Source organism: Triturus cristatus, chromosome 3_1 (assembly GCF_964204655.1).
Source record: "Triturus cristatus chromosome 3_1, aTriCri1.1, whole genome shotgun sequence".
NCBI classification, from domain to species: domain Eukaryota; kingdom Metazoa; phylum Chordata; class Amphibia; order Caudata; family Salamandridae; genus Triturus; species Triturus cristatus.
The window spans coordinates 311,573,786-311,588,160 of NC_140583.1; the positions used below are offsets into that span (position 1 = coordinate 311,573,786).

General features: G+C 46.7%; 1 protein-coding gene across 7 annotated transcripts in view; it reads right to left on the reverse strand.

The window, feature by feature from the left end:
* The window catches only part of AP3B2 (adaptor related protein complex 3 subunit beta 2), a 405,963-nt gene that overhangs the window by 315,192 nt on the left and 76,396 nt on the right, over positions 1–14,375 (reverse strand). For 4 of the 7 annotated variants that reach the window (XM_085644009.1, XM_085644008.1, XM_085644007.1 and 1 more), the window contains exon 1: positions 2,940–4,246. The exons of the other annotated variants lie outside the window; for them this stretch is intronic. In XM_085644009.1, the coding sequence (XP_085500135.1) occupies positions 2,940–3,172 (233 nt within the window). In that variant the 5' untranslated portion in view covers positions 3,173–4,246. Of the gene's footprint in view, positions 1–2,939; positions 4,247–14,375 lie in introns of those variants that run through there. 7 annotated transcript variants of the gene reach the window in all.

A 14,375-nucleotide genomic window follows, 5' to 3' on the forward strand; every position in this document is an offset into this window, starting at 1 on the left:
ATAAGTGCAGTTGCCAGAGGATAGGAAAAACGGTGGGTGCACTACTTTTCTGTGCTCATGGTTATGCTGTTATTTTACTGGTGGGTATCAGATACAAGTGTAAACCTCTCACTACAAAACAAAGGAAACTTGAACAAAACTGATGTCCACAGCAAAGGAAAGCAAAATTAAGAAATTGTTTGCAAATAATTATAAAAGAACTATGCTCCCCAAAAACGGAAACATGCAGTCTCATACTTATTACGTCATCATGCAACTTCCTGGGGTGTGACACAGAGTGGTTAAAACTCCTGTGGAACAGAAGGGCCTACTAGAAAGGCATTGGGGTCCAGAGGGGAAACTGCTCTCGGTACAACATGAAAGACGTGGAGCTGGTCACCAGCCCAGCTCCCCTTTCACTGTGTAGGACTCTGCTTCTGCCGCACTATAGTTGGAAACATGCTGTCTTTGTTTTTGATTCTATGTGGGAAGTGCTTGCATGCCTTGGGTGATGACCACAGAGGTGCGTTATCGTGTTATGGGATGCAGCTGTTGCTAGTGTGGGGAATGCAGGCGTGTGAGAGATAGACGCGCAGTTTTCAGAAAGCTTTCAGCTTTGGGTAGCTCTGCAGGACACTGTCGACTTTGTTACGGTCCTCACGTATCTGAAGGTCATAATGAGACGTAAAAAAGGGGCCACAGTATGTAGTTAGTTGGGGCCTGCACTGACGGACTAGACTAGAGCCTTTCCATTGGCAGCAGTATTTGGCATCGCTCTACAGTTATTCCATGCCTGTTCAGTTGGTGATGGCTGGTTCATGGGTTATTACAGTACTTAGTGATGAACAAGACATGTAGCAGACATGTCTTATGTGTTTGAGAGGATTAAGCATCAATTGGCTGCAATTAGAATTGGTGTGGGCCAGAAGGGTTATATATATATTGACATTACTATAATACCCAGGCTATCCAATGGTCGTTCAACCTTTCTTAACTTACTTGGATTTTGACAGTAGTGTGCGTGTTGGGCTTTTCCATATCTGTGTGCTGTAAACTGTAAATGATACTTGAAGGTGCAATTTATGTTTGTGGATTTCTTGCAGTTTTTATATTTTATAATTCTACGGGCTCTCCGATAAAGATGATTGGATGCAGTCAGTAAGCTTGCGCGTGCATGGAACATCTCGCACAATGACGACACAAACACTATTGGGTCTTTGTTGACAGCTGGTGCGCTGAGCTTTGCTAATTCTGTCCACGTACCTGTGATTTAAAGTGGAACTCCGAACTGAGGAGTGGAGCATGGAAAATTCAGCTGAACTAGGAGCTTTTTCACGTCACCCCAACTGATATGGTAACATTATGGTTTCAGCGGTGGCCCCCCTATTAGGAAGGAGGAACGTCACCCCCTTGCTGACAGTGTAGCAAAAGTGAAAAATAAAACAGTAATAAAATGAATTACCGTTTTATTTTTCACTACTCCCAGCCCGAGTAGTGTTCGGGGGCGGGGCATTGCTGCTGAGGCAGCAGGGGAGTGGTGCTCACTCCACCAGCTTACACTGTGCAAGTCACTTTGGCCGGCTGTCTTGTGACGGCTAGCTTGACGTACATATTGTAAACCTTTCCACCAAGCTGTCCCAGACAGTTGGGTGGAGAGCAGGCACAGGCCTCCTGTGCCTGCTGGAGAGTCGAGGCAGCCCGCCCCAGCCAATCCTGGTGCTGCTCTCATGCTGCTCAGCTGCAGCATGAGAGTAGCTTCGGGATTTGCAGACGGGGGTTGCCTAAGGCTCCATGAGGTGCCGTCACACTGACTCCAGAAGAAAAGACGGCGAGCATAACACGGGTAAGTACATTTAAAAAAATGTTTTCATTCTTTTTTTGCCCCCCCACGGGGTTTGTCTCTCAGTCCCCCAGTGTTGAGGGTCACCACCCCCCACAGAATGGCTGAGTCACAGTGGTGGGGAAGTGCAATAAACAAAGTATAAAGCATACCCGCTAACTCTGTGCACAAAGTTCTCAGTCTAGTTCCATTGCATTATCTTTCCCAAGGCTCCCTTCTTGCTAGGCGCCAACCCTCGCCTCCTGCTCCAGCAGCTCTCTTACGCTACATATAATAACAACTGCCCCTACACTGCGTTGCGGGCCGACTTCTTCTCCTTCTGCTGTCTTTAATACTTGTGTCATCCCTCTTCAGATACACAGATAGGTCGCTTTGTTCATGGTCCATTCTTGAAACAGCTAACACGAGTCATAACTCATATTCCCATGAGGCCCAACGCTAGTCAAGGAAAACCTTAGAACCTTTCTCAGTTAATACTAAGAAACGCATGCATAAAGTAATGAGTCAAATGTGATTTTATTCATAATGGCGTATAATAAAACCGTAGAATTTAAAACAATTCTGGAGCACTGTAAAACCAGGGAGAGGGGTAAAGCCAGTCAAACATCAGGCAAAAGGGTATCAGCCGATTGTTTAAAAAAAAAAAAATTATCTCCCCCTGGTCAGTGCTGCCCTCTGTCAGGAGGGTCTCTCTGCTGACCTGCCTCCAGACCTCACGGGTCAACGGATCTCAGGAGTGAGATCTGAAGGTGTTTTCAAAAGGTGACTCATAAGCACTGAGACTTGTCAGTCGTGATTTAAAACACCCAATATGTGAAGTGCACACCCAGCAAAAGACAAGACACGAGAAGCATAGCCAATACATCAGACTGTACTCCAAAACTCTCACTGCCAATGGGCGAGCCTGTGCTCAGAGCTCAAGGCCAACATTCCAATAAGTGACATTGTGCTCCAAGGCGTGGACATCACGCCCAACGGGTTAGACACTGTTTGCAAGACAAACACCCAGTGGATAAACCTGTGCTCCATGCTGTGCCTAATCACACGGAAGTAGCGAGAAATGGCTCCATGGTGTTAGACACATGGCAAGACTGCAGGTGACAGACAGACAGACTCCTACCGTAGCGGCTGGCTCTGCTGGCCCTGGCTCCCGTTGGGGCTGCTCTCCGTCACCACGGTGGGCTCCAGCTCGGGCGACTTGAGGAGCCGCAGCTCGTCCACCTGCACGGCGTTGTAGAAGTTCTGCTGGCCGCCGTCGGGCGTCAGCACCGGGCTCTTCAGCTCGTTCCTCTGGCTCTTCACCAGCTTGGCCGCTGCCACCGGCAGCTGCATCAGCCGCTGCATGGGCTTCATCTTCGGCCTGCTGCTCTACAACCAACAGCAACCAGGGGCGCCGCAACCTGGGCGCACGGAGCCCGGGAGACACCCAGCCAAGACCTGCACCTCTACTCCCTCTTCTGAGAGCCACTCGCCGCACTGGCCAGCCCTTGACTCGCAAACTCAAAACCCGGCTCCCTCGCACTCCCTGAAAGCGCCTTGAAGGATGGCCAGTGTCCTACAAGCACTGCACAACTCCGAGCAGGGTACAGTGTCCCAGTGGCAAAACTCCAAACACAACCCCTTGAAGCCTGAAGTAAATACACCCACATCTCTCTCTGATAGCTTCGGGGAGCCTGTGCACTTACTATGCATATATCAGGAAATATAAATATATATGTCTGGCATTTATATATAAATAACACACATTATTCACAGCGCCACGAGGCCGCAAGATTATAGTACAAAACGCTATATAAAAATATAGTATTACTATGACCAGACTCTGGATCTTGCTCTTCTCTGTCAGTTTGAAATAGGACTCCTGGATGGAAAGTAAGCTCTACGGGAGGGGACACACAGACTGCCCGCACGCGGATGCTACACGGATGCTCGTCTATGTTAAACCGCTCTCTGACTGGCTCTTCTGGACACACATGCAACAGTTGCCCCTACTGACCGCTCTACCACAGAACACGGGCGTGCGCGGCACGCTGCTCCCGGCTCCCCTCAGACATACATGCTAGGACTGCCTGCGCTCCTAGGCGACACATGCCACGGCTGTCTGCCGCACACATGCTGCTGAATGGTACACACATGCTGCCTAAAGCACACATGACAGGCGCGTCCTCTCCGCCCAGGCGAGCTAGGGACGAGATGGCCCACTCCTGCTCTTTCCCTCCCCACCCGAGAGTCCAGGGGTCCTCTGGGGGCGCCCCCTCCACCTGCACGAGGCTCCTCTCGCTGCCGCCCCTTCTCCTGGAGCAGCTCTGCCCCACTCCTTAAGCCACGTTTGCAGGTCCCTGGTCCCACCCGCTGCCCCCTCCTCCCTCACGCGGTCTGATATATGACTCAGCTCTCTCACACACACACACACACTCCCTCTCTCTCAATGGGCTCAGCCTGGCAGCCTGTCCTCTCCCTCCCTTCTCCTCCGCCTACTCCTCGCTCAGCTGCGCAGGGGATGCTGTGAAACACGGCGCCTCTATTAGAGGGGGTTTCTGCTCCGCTGGAGGGCTCAGCAGTCCACACAGGATTCGGACTCCCGTCCGGGCCACCAGGGCTGCCCACCGGTGCTGCCCTCCATGCCTTGGAGCCGGGAGCCTGCCTTCTCTTCCCTGCCACGCTGCCAACGTTCCACACGGGGGCAGGTTTCTCATCTGCTGCCATGTCTGCACACATGATTTGGGCTCCTGTCCTGCTGGCAGGGGTGCTTGTACAGGTGCCACCGAGTCCTGCCCTGCTGCCTGGCGTTCACACTGGAATTCTGGGTATCTTCCCTGCTACTGCATCATACTGGAACAGGTCTCCAGATAGGGATCTTCACTGATGCACTGGGTCCTTATCCCTCCATTAATGCACCTTTCAAGGGGCACTTGGGGCAGGAGAGGGTAGCAACGGCGAGGATCTACAAAGGTGCCCTGTGCTTGGCTGCTTCGAGCGAGGGGGGCGCAGACTATGTGCTGTCAAAATTCATGCGATGTCTATTTAGGATTATTACATTATCACACTGCTATTATTGTTGTTATACCATTATTAACACGTGATTCATATCACTTTTATTATGAATGGGAATTGTTGTAGCATTATTAGTATCATTAATATTATCAAATGTTTTAATACTATAATTCCAGTAGGAATAAAATATTTATTTTAGTAATTGTAATTTTGTAATTATTAATTTAGTAACTGTATTCGTTGTGTTAAACCAGCACTAGTATAAATAGTATTCATTTTATATTCATACAGTAGCTATTATAATTAATCTATGATTACTAGTGTATTTTTTCATTCAATACATCATTCGCATCTCTGCAGCCAGCTACTGGGGCATACATTTTCATCACATTACTTAATTTTTTATCACATTACTACTTGTTCCAGCATGCATGTGAGATCATATCATCCTTCAAGACACCTTGCTTTCTTCCCCTATTAATACTTAACTGTATTGCATGGCACAAGTTGGCAATAATTGGTGCAACTTGTCGCACTTACACTTCCAGCCTGTCATATTATCCATACACACACCTTTTTAGGTCTCGCCTGACCCAGCGCATGCGCTGGTCTGGCGAGACTTATTGAGAGGGCTCCAAAAAGTGCTACCAGGCCAGCCTAGAGCTACAGTGCATGTGCGCGGGCGCCGCTTTTGCCACGATTACTTTCACTTTTGCGGCCGTACGTCCGCTTTGATGTTTGATCGCGATCACTTTCGCGGCCGCTTGGCATAGCCAACAGGTCTCGCTTTTGGGACCTTATAAGTATTTAGTTATGCAACTGTTGCATGGCTAAACACGTATAAGGTCCCAAAGGCGAGAACTATTGGCTATGCCAATGCTTGTTCCTTTTTAGGTCTCGCTGAGTGAGCGCACATGCGCTGCTCGGAGAGACTTAAGTAAGGGCTTTAAAAAATGCTACCGCCAGCTACAGCTTACAGTGCATGTGCGCGGGCGCGCGCTTCAGCAGAGGCGCCATATGGCGTGATTACTGCTGCGTGCACACCACTCGCGCACATGCACTGTAAGCTGTGGCCGGCGGTAGCCTTTTTAGCTTGCTAATCGCGGCACCGGTGCTTTACTTTTAACATTAAAAGCAAAGCGCTGGTGCCGCGATTATAGCAAAAGTAAAGAAATAGAAACAAACATCTATTTCTTTACCTTTGCTATAATCGCGGCACCCGCGCTTTACTATTAATGTTAAAAGTAAAGCACCAGTGCCGCGATTAGAAAGAAAACAAGCATTGGCATAGCCAATAGGTCTCGCCTTTGGGACCTTATAAGTGTTTAGCCATGCAACAGTTGCATAACTAAATACTTAAAAGGTCCCAAAAGCGAGACCTATTGGCTATGCCAATGCTTGTTCAAAGAAGGCAAGTACATGGAGTCACAGTGACATGCTGTCCTTACCACGGCTGAATAATTCACCCATCTCATGTTGACAGAAAATAGTTAAGGGAATTTTGTTAGTCTTTCCTAGAGTGGTACAGAAACAGGTATATGGCTCGGATCTTTTTAAAAACAAAAATGTCATTGCTGCAATGGAGCCCCCTGTTGGCTGTTGCAGGGCCCGAATGGTATTTCAATTAGGCCCGGGCATTCACATTCCATTACTGGATCGTCCCTTTTTGGATCACCATTTTGTTAGTCTCATTTGACTATATTTTTTTACAGAAGTATTTGATAAATTAAATATTTTAAAGCTGAAAGAGCAGGTAACATTGGAGGAACTAAAAAAAAACCTGTATTTTGTCTAGGCGGACGAACAGACCGAAAATTGCCCAGGGGCCACAATAGCAGGTCTGGCTAGGGTTACCACCGCAACGTTTTTTTACTGGCAGGTCCGTTATTTTAAAAATCACCCAAAGCCGGTATTTTTTTCCTCTGACCCGTATGTACTTTAAATAGTATAGTAAGGTACAAGCACTTTAAAACGTGTTCTAAGGCTGCCTTAATGAACCATGACTGATAGTCAATCTAAACAAAGGCAGGAAAGCCATGTAAAAAAGGAATAGAGGCGTTTTATATACAGAGTCCTCTTTAATTATGGTTGTGTTCACACGTTCTACAGAATCAAGATGTGAAAATCTTGTTTTATTCTAAAAGCAACAGGTACACAGGACATAACAAAACAGTATGGTGTGAACAGGGCACGTTCATCCACCCCATCCTCGTCGCCAAATTGTTGTTTGTAACCAGGTCTGCACAGGGACTCCACAGACCCAACTCTGGGTGCAAATTTGCCACCAAAAAAGCAAATACTCATTTTACATCTAATTTCCAATCCTTTGCCATTCGTAAACACTGCCTGCAGGCACAGGGAATAAGGGTGCTTATTCTGGGAAGTGCAAAAAGAACTATTGTTGGACAGAATGCAGAACAATGTCATACATTCACCCCAGTACAGAGATCTGGGCCTAAATCCATCGTTTTTTTACTCACCATGCCATTCCAGTTTGGACCCAGCCATATGCAAATCAGTCTTGACCCTGTGCCCAATGGGAACAGTCCAGCCCGAACTGCCAGACCAGGTCCTGCCTGGACTGGAAACAAGCATCCTAGGACCGGTTTCGGGGTTTCACCCCTCTTCAGCCAGGATAGCTTGATTCCAGTGGCATGGAGAGCACGGGACTCATGTCTGTTGCTCACTTTGCCACTGGATTCAAGCTTGCCTGGCTGATGACGGCTGATTAGCCAGAAACTGGCCCCAGGATGCTTGTCTCCGGTCCAGGGAAGACATGGCTTGGGAGTTTGGGCTGGACTGTTCCCATGAGGCACAGGGTCAGACTGATTTGCATATGGCCATGTCTGAACTGGGATGGCAAAGTGAGCTAAAGAATGATGATGGATTAAACCCAGATCAGTTAACTGGGGGTGAGTGCTTGCATTGTTCAACACTCCGTCCATCATCCCTTTGCTTTTGCTTTGTTCACCCTAAGTTGGCAGGTTATGCCCAGACGTGGGTCCCTTGCTCACTTTGCCACTAGATTCAAGCTAGCCTGGCTGAGGACGGCTGATTAGTGAGGAATCGGTCCCAGGATGCTTGTTTCCGGTCCAGGGAAGACTTGGCAGTTCGGGCTGGACTGTTCCCATGAGGCACAGGGTCAGACTGATTTGCATATGGCCATGTATGAACTGGGGTGGCGGAGTGAGCTAAAGAATGATGATGGATTAAACCCAGATCAGTTGAATGGGGGTGGGTGCTTGCATTGTTCAACACTCCGTCCATCATCCCCTTATTCTGGGAAGAGCAGGTATAATTTACCAATTTAAATAACTAAATTGTGTGACATATACTTAAGCTATGCGGGTTAATAATGATTTGTGTCACACACACACACACACACACACACTCACTCACTCACAAAAACAACCATGATTGAATGATTCGGCTGCACTTCCCCCATGACTCCAACAGGGGTGCTACTCGAAATTCAGGTGCTTATTCAATGTTTATTTTGCAATTTTCATTCAGCAGCAACACCCAACATGGAACACCAATGAGTTTCGGCTTGCGCCTTCAACAAACATGACCCCTTCATGACCCACAATGATTGCATTTAAAAAGGAAAAAAGATTATCACATTCTCCTTACTTACTTCCTGTCCACAGCATCTAGACCACTATCTTTGCTACATGTCTAACAAGAGCAGCCACATTGTGTTATTTGTTGCATACAGTGGCGGGATCCCCATAACCAGGTCCTATTTTCAACCATGATTTTCTCGACTGTATCAAGTTTATTAAGCACGTATTTACAAATTTTTAGTTTAAAATTAACATCTACTAATTCGTTCTGCTGAACTCATGCAATCCATGTAAGTATCTGATGTGTCAATCATGCATATCACTATTTCTATAAGGTTTATACACACTTATCGGATTGCACATACTTGTATATTGATCTCACAATTTTCTGTCTCAATTTCAATATTGCGTGTTTTAAATATGTAAGTCCAATACAGGCACTCAAGATGCTAATACAGTCAATTATTCGCATCTCTATGTGATGACCAGCAACCACCCTGATTACTTCACACTATTATTGCACACAGCCTCATAAAGTGCAAATGCCTATCTCAAAACAATATCCCAAAAGGAGCCATGGTTCTACACATAAAGTGCAAGTGCTTGTCAAGGACTGTTCTTGAGTTCACATTCCTATCATCTAAAGTCAAATGCATAACCAGGAACATGTATAAAGTGCGATCGCCTGTGTGTATATAAAGTGCAAATGCATAAGACCCGACTTTTCATGGGAATCATATACGGATCAAATAATGCTTATATATATATCTCTCTAATGAGCCTCAGTTATTATCCCATATAAAGTGCAGTTGCCATTTGTGAACCCATTACTGTGTGATTTCTCATCAATTGTCACTAAAGTGCAAGTGCAAATACATTTCTTTCACTTCATAAGGATCAATATTGCACACACAGGTAGATGTAAAATGTTCACTCTCCATGTATATATATAAATTGCAAGTGCATAAGAACACAATTTCCTTTTGTAGTCATAAAAGGATTAAAATAGCAGCCATATATCCCACTGCATGCAACTTAACGCTGTGGCTTGACTAATAGTGTCTGAAGTAATGCTACAAGATTCTGTATCACAGGCTAGTGCATGTCCCTTCCAACTATGTATGTAAAAAAAAGTGTGTATATATATATATATATATATATATATATATATATATATATATATATATATATATATATATATATATATATATATATATTAAATCACTGAAAAAAAAACGAAGGTTATAGGAACGTTATAGTTAGGCTCAGATTTCACTCGTACAAAATCTGTGAAATTCTGCACTTGAAGTTACCTGAGCAAACTATAACTTATGCCCCAGTAATGCACTGCTTATGGCCACACATATTACATCACTAATGACATGGTCAGTGACATCACAGATGAAATCTCAAATGGCATTTTTAATGCTATCGCTTGCGAGAAAGACAGAGCAGAGTTTGCTATGGCTCCTGCCAAGTCATAGAAAACAGCTACCTCCTGAAGTTGGGCACCGTAGAGGTAGCAGGAGATGGCCCCGGGGGTTGGTGGTCCCCAGGCCTTGTGCCCCCCCCTCATTTGCCCAGGGGAGGTGGTGGTTCCCAGGGCTGCAGGGGGCCGCCCGCCCCCACACTCAATGTAAAGAAAGCTCTGGAGATGTGGCGGCCCTCGAGACTGCAGAGGGGAGCTCCATAAGGCTGTTCGCATTGTTTTAGCATAAAGACCCAGGGAGGTGGCGATCCCTGGGGCTGCAGGGGTCCAAGAGGCCCCCATTAAAAAAAAATGCCCCAGAGAAGTGGTGGTCCCTGGGGCAGCAGGGGAGGCCCTATAGGCCTCCCCCGCAATAATGTATAAAGAAGCCCGGGGGGGGGGTGGTCCCGGGGCATAATAAGCCCCCAGAGGGTGGGGGGCCTCTGTGCCTCCCTCCCTTTTTTTGCATAACGCCCCCAGGACCTGGTCCACTCGGGCCAATAAGAAAAAAAAGAAGCGCAGGAACCCGCATTTGTTTTTTTAAAAAGCATTCTGTGGGATTCGCGGATCCAGCACAACTGTGTAAAAAATGCTTTTTTGGCCCGGGGGGGGGGGGCACTTTCTGGAACAACATCTAGCTTTCTGCCAAATCTGGTGCAACTCCGTTAAGTGGTTCAGGCTGTAGTCGTGTTAAAAAAATGAAAAATCCCCATAGACATAATAATAATCTGCAGAGCCCCTTACAAAACTGGAAAATATATACTTATTTACTGTACATGCTTAATAGAAATGCTCTATCGCTTTTTATTTTGACGCTCCACCCTAATCCCTATTACCAGAGGCTCGCACATGTATAAAAAAAAAAAAATCTAAATAACTTTTCAGCATTTAAGGAAAGGTCACTTAAAAAAAAAAAAAACGTTCCCTGCACTAATAATCTTTCAGACTCTGGCAGCAGCAGTCTATTTGGTTTAAAGTAAACAAATCAATTTAAGTCATCTCGAAGCAAACTTGCAAATAAATGCTACTCAAAAAGACAAAAATTAAAATATTTTATTTTTGGGGGGGGTCGTGTTCTGACTTCTATAAATAACGTTGTCAGTCAGTGCATGGACAAAATACAGGCGTTGAGCATACTGTAAAATGCAGCCTCACTGGAATCTAGGATTTTTATTGGCGCAAACACCATTGTTTGTAGAGCAGGCCCTACCTTCGCTCACCTTCGTCTTCCATCACAGTTTGCTTTTTGCCACCTCGCTGGTTAAAAATTAGCAAGTGTCGCCGATGCTACAGAGGATGTGCTGTGAAGCCAACTGACTCACTGACACTGACATTTGGAGCCTTCAGCCTCCGTGGATTTCCCTAATCCCCTTGATGAAGCCAAAGGTCGCAAGCAACAAACCAAGGGTCCAAAGCGGAAGACCAGAGTTCGCAGCTGCGACCCCTGGCCACCACTAAATGACGCCCAGCAATTACTAGGTAACTGCAAAACGTTAGTATAGACGTAAATATTACACCCAGGATCAGGCATTGATTAGCAAACGGCATGCTCCATTCATAATATAAAATGTTAGTAACAATCGGAATCACATGATAGTAATAAATAATACGTGTATGAACTTGGACTGGGCACCCTTTCCTGATATAAGCAAAACCACGTACAACGGAGTGGGAAGAGAGTCCCGCTTGGACTATGCCCTTGTACAGATAGTGAACTGGTCTTCTATCCTGGACTTTAGGGTTGTGGAGAGACTGGATAGTGACCATAACGCCCTTGAACTCGATCTTAGCCATCCAGGGCCAAAGGCCTCCATAACAACCATGGAGGAGTTCAAACCTGAACTACTATTAGATAATAACAGGAGAAGAATCAGGTGGGATAAACTAGCTACGAGCCAAGTGAAACTTTCGAAGCTCTACGCAGGTTTAATCCCTATTTTGGAAAAAGTGGGAGAGCTAGCCAACGATGTGGGCAATATAGTCCACCATGAGAAATTATATCAGGCTCATGAGGACCTTATAAAGGGAGCGGCCTCTGAGCTTTTTACCAGGGTCCAGAATCAGAGGAGGATCCAGCAACATAAGACCTTATGGTACAATGCAGCCTGCAGGAAGGCAAAGGGAGAACTCCTCAGAAGCATCAAGGAGGGAACAGGCAGAGAGAAGCTGCGAGAAAGTAGACGGGCTTATAAAAAACTGGTCATCCATGCTAAAACCGAATGGGAGGAGAATCAGTGGGAGGAGCTCACCACTTCCCTCGCAACAAGAGACCACCGAATGTTTTGGAGAGTAGTAAACGGGGGGTCGGGGAACCTCCATTCGGCACTAGAGCCAAATATTGCAGCAGGGGTGTGGCAGGCACACTTCCAGTCTCTCTACAGTTCTGAGCTGGGAGAAACTAAGATTGACTTCGGTACTGGACTGGCAGAGTATGGCGGGGATCTGATAACAGTGGGGGAGGTGAAGGTAGCATTAATGGGACTTAAAGGTGGAAAGGCGCCAGGACTGGATGGCCTGCCCGGGGACCTGTTCAAGCAGGAGCCCGGTGTTTGGGCCCCCTATCTGGCTGCTGTGTTTAATGGAGTTTTGTGTGGCATGGAAATTCCGAGTACTTGGCTGGGGGCAGTGGTGGTTCCTATATTTAAAAAGGGCTCGCCCTTGCTCCCAGCCAACTACAGACCAATCAGTTTAATTGACGTGTCACAGAAGCTGTTTGGCAGGATACTGCTGAATCGGCTTCAGGACTGGGTGGAGGAAACGGGCGCCCTCAGTCCGTACCAGGCGGGATTTAGAAAGGGAGTTTCTACAGTGGACCAGGTTTTTCGTCTCAACGTTATCTATTGGAGGGCAGCAATATTGGAAGGGGGTAGTTTATACACTATATTTGTGGACCTGAGGGCTGCGTTTGACCTCGTGCCCAGAGGGAAACTCTGGAGTGTTCTGGCTGAGATGGGGGTCCCCCCAGACATCCTGATAATTTTAAAGAGATTGCACCATAATAACTATGCCCGGGTCAGGTGCGGGAAACTTGGGGAATTAACGGACAGATTCCCCGTTGACAGGGGGGTTAGACAGGGCTGTGTACTGGCACCGACCCTGTTCTGCCTCTTCGTCAACGGGGTAATCGCCCATCTCAATGGAACTGAATACACTGATGCCCCAAAATTGAATGGCAGCAGGGTGCCTGCAATCATGTTTGCAGATGACACCCTGCTGCTGTCCAAAACCCCCATGGGGATACAGAGGATCCTTGATTCTTTTGTGGCTTTCTGCACAGATAGGGGGTTAGAAATCAATGCTAACAAAACCAAGTTTATGGTCCTGAACCCAACCCCAAGATCACGCCCGAACCCCTTACTGGGAGCATCACGTTTAGAGAGAGTCTCCACCTTTGAATATCTAGGTGTAACGTTGAATGAAACCATGTCTTGGGGAACTCACCAGACTAGGGTTAATCTCAAATTAGTGCAGACCACTGGCGGCATTGCTCGATTGATGAAAAGCTCCACATATCGACCGCTGGGGCCGCTTATCCAGATATACAAAGCACAGGCTAGAGGAGCTCTGATGTACGGGGCGGAATTGTGGGGTCACACAGCTTCCTGCAGCTTGTCTATAACTGAGAACAACTTCATTAGACAGATAGTAGCACTCCCGTCCAGTACCCCGCTCCTCCCCCTGAGGATGGACCTGGGTCTGAGACCAATAGCAGACGAACTAGGTCTCAGACCCATAGTCTTCTGGCGAAGGCTATGGAGCAGCGAAGAACTTTCTTCTTATAGGGCAGAACTGAGGGAGTTTCTAACCCACCCCAAAGCTCTACAGATCCCGTGGATAAAATATATAAAAAAGTCCTGTATGGGATTGGGGCTCCCTGACCTGTGGTCGGATCCAGCTAACGCCTCACTAAGGATCCCACGAAGAGCTTTGGTCAGTGCTTACCACGAGCAGAAATTAGCTATGGCCCTAGACTGCAAGAATGAGGGGTCATTAACATTTGTATTCGCGCAAAGCAAGGACTCATACCGGCTGGAGAGGGTTCTGGACGCTATGTCTCCTGTGTTGGCCAGGAAGCTATTTCTCCAATGGAGATATGGCACATTGCCTCTGCGATCTTACACCTGCTCCTGGTCAACACTGCCATCTACCAAGCTATGTCCGACATGTGTGGGAGCAGAGGAAAGCGATCTGCATGTGGTCTTGTTTTGTCCAACTTACAAGGCCGCCAGGAAATATTGGCTCCTACCACTTATTAGAAACCTTGGTTTTAGGGAGTACCTCCCGGTGTATAGAATTTTAAAAGCTGACGTTTCAGGTCCAATTGTGTTTGCACTAGCCAAATTTCTTACTAATGTCTGGTATATTCGTACCCGTATTCTAAAGTCGCAGACTCCCACCTAATTTTAAGTTCTAATTTTAATTGTATGGTCTTTTATCTGATGTGTTTCCTGATTATTTTTCTTTGACGGTTTTACATGTTCATATGTGTTTCTTGTGTATATCTTTTATGGCCAAATTGGCCGAAATA